Here is a 1,661-nt window from a genome sequence, read left to right as displayed (position 1 = left end):
TTTTTTTCGGGTTTTTTGTTTTTTTTTTTTTTTGGACACAGACTTTTGCATACCATTGATTCATTGGTGTATAATGCACTTATATTCCCAGCTTTAAGCTAACATACAGTAATAAATACACAGTCCAAGGAGGGCGCGGGGGGCTGGGGCTGAGCCGGCCGGGGCCGCGGTGGTTACTGATATCCCAAAGCGGAGGCTGACGTGAGTCTTTGGCCGTAGAGCGCGTACGGGGAGTAGTAAGGTCCGGCGGCCGGCAAGGAGGGCACGGGCAGGGCGCCGGCCGTGGGCAAGTGGCTCTTGCCGTAGGGGTGGTACCTGTTTAGTCCCAAAGTGTGTGGGCTCCTCAAGGAGAGCGAGGCCGGTAAGGTGTTGGGGCTCCCGGGGGCGGCGGGCGGGAGGTGCAGGTGGCAGGAGGCCGCGGAGCCCAGCCCGGAGGTAGGGTAACCCGCCAAGAGTTTCTCGGCCCCCGGCAGGGCCGTGTGGGTCCGTAGGTGGGTGAGCAGCTCCTCCGAGGTGGCAAACCTCTTGTCGCAGGGTCCGCTGGCAGACACCCAGTTGCATATGTGGGGCAGGGGGTCGTTCTGCAGCATGAAGCCGTAGGTGTAGAGGGGGTGGCCGGGCAGGCTGGGGGTGCCGCTGGAGGAGAGCGTGGTGTGCACCGAGTGCAGGGGGTGCGTGGGGTACACCAAGGGGTATCCGCTCTTGAGGCTGCCGGGGTCGTGCACGCAGCTGGAGCAGTTGCTGGAGCCCAGGTGCGAGGCGCTGTGGTAGCTCAGGCAATACGGGTCCCGGCATAATCCCTGCATGAAGGAGGGCGGCGAGGCCCCGGTGAGCGGGCTGGAGCTGGGCGGTTTGCCCGGCAGCCCCAGCGCCCCCGGCAGCTGGCTGCCCACCAGCCCCGGCTTGGTGGGGTCCAGCCCGGGCACGAACTGGGACGGGTAGCCGGCGTAGGCGCCGACGATGGAGCCGTGGTAGCCGATGCTGGAGGGCGGCAGGGGGAAGACGGAGTGACCCGGCTTGTAGGGCGAGACGGGGGCCACATGGCCGGCGGGCGGCAGCGCGGGGGGCTCCGACTTGCGGCCCGAGGGGGGCTCGCCGTGCGCCCCGGCCTCCACCACCCCGCGCCCCAGCGCCCCGCCCGTCCCCTCGGGGCTGGGCTTGCCGCCCTCGGGCTCCTTCTTCTCCTCGGCGCCCTTGGGCTCGGGGTGCTGCGGCGAGGCCCCGCGGGAGCCGCCGGGCGAGGCTGCGGCGTGCGGGGGGAACGGCGGGCACGCGGCGCTGGGCACCCGAAAGCCGGCCTTGTCCGCGCCGCCCTCCTTGCGCGGCTCCCCGCCGCCCTTCGAGTACGGCTTGAAGCTGGACTTGTCCTCGGCGGGCGCGTCCCCGCTGCCCGGCGGCTTCAGCGCGGCGGGGCGGGCCGAGGGCTCCTTCTCGGCGGCGGGCGCGGCGGCGGCCACGGCGTTCAGCTTGGAGGAGGGCGGCGGGTCGGGCTTCCCGATCTGCGAGCAGGTCTGGGCCAGCAGCGCCAGCGGGCTCTTCTTGGCGTCCAGCTGCGGGCGGAGCGGAGCCCGTCAGGGGGGGACCCCGACGGCGCCCCCGCACCGGCCTCCCCCCACCCCCGAAAGCCCGGGGCCGGGCCCGGCAGCGAGCCAGGGCGCGGG

The 1,661-nt window shown here is 70.9% G+C and overlaps 1 protein-coding gene across 1 annotated transcript; it reads right to left on the bottom strand.

Annotated features, from left to right (window-relative positions):
- Positions 1 to 1,568, bottom strand: ZNF703 (zinc finger protein 703; the record flags this gene model as incomplete). Its single annotated transcript, XM_015648661.1, has 1 exon — positions 1 to 1,568. A coding segment is annotated over one exon (1,395 nt), but the record flags the coding sequence as incomplete, so codon positions are not given.
- Positions 1,569 to 1,661: the final 93 nt, after the last annotated feature.

This window comes from Parus major, chromosome 22 (assembly GCF_001522545.3).
Source record: "Parus major isolate Abel chromosome 22, Parus_major1.1, whole genome shotgun sequence".
Taxonomy (NCBI): domain Eukaryota; kingdom Metazoa; phylum Chordata; class Aves; order Passeriformes; family Paridae; genus Parus; species Parus major.
Note: the sequence above shows the minus strand (reverse complement) of the source record. Positions and strands in the feature narration are given on the sequence as shown.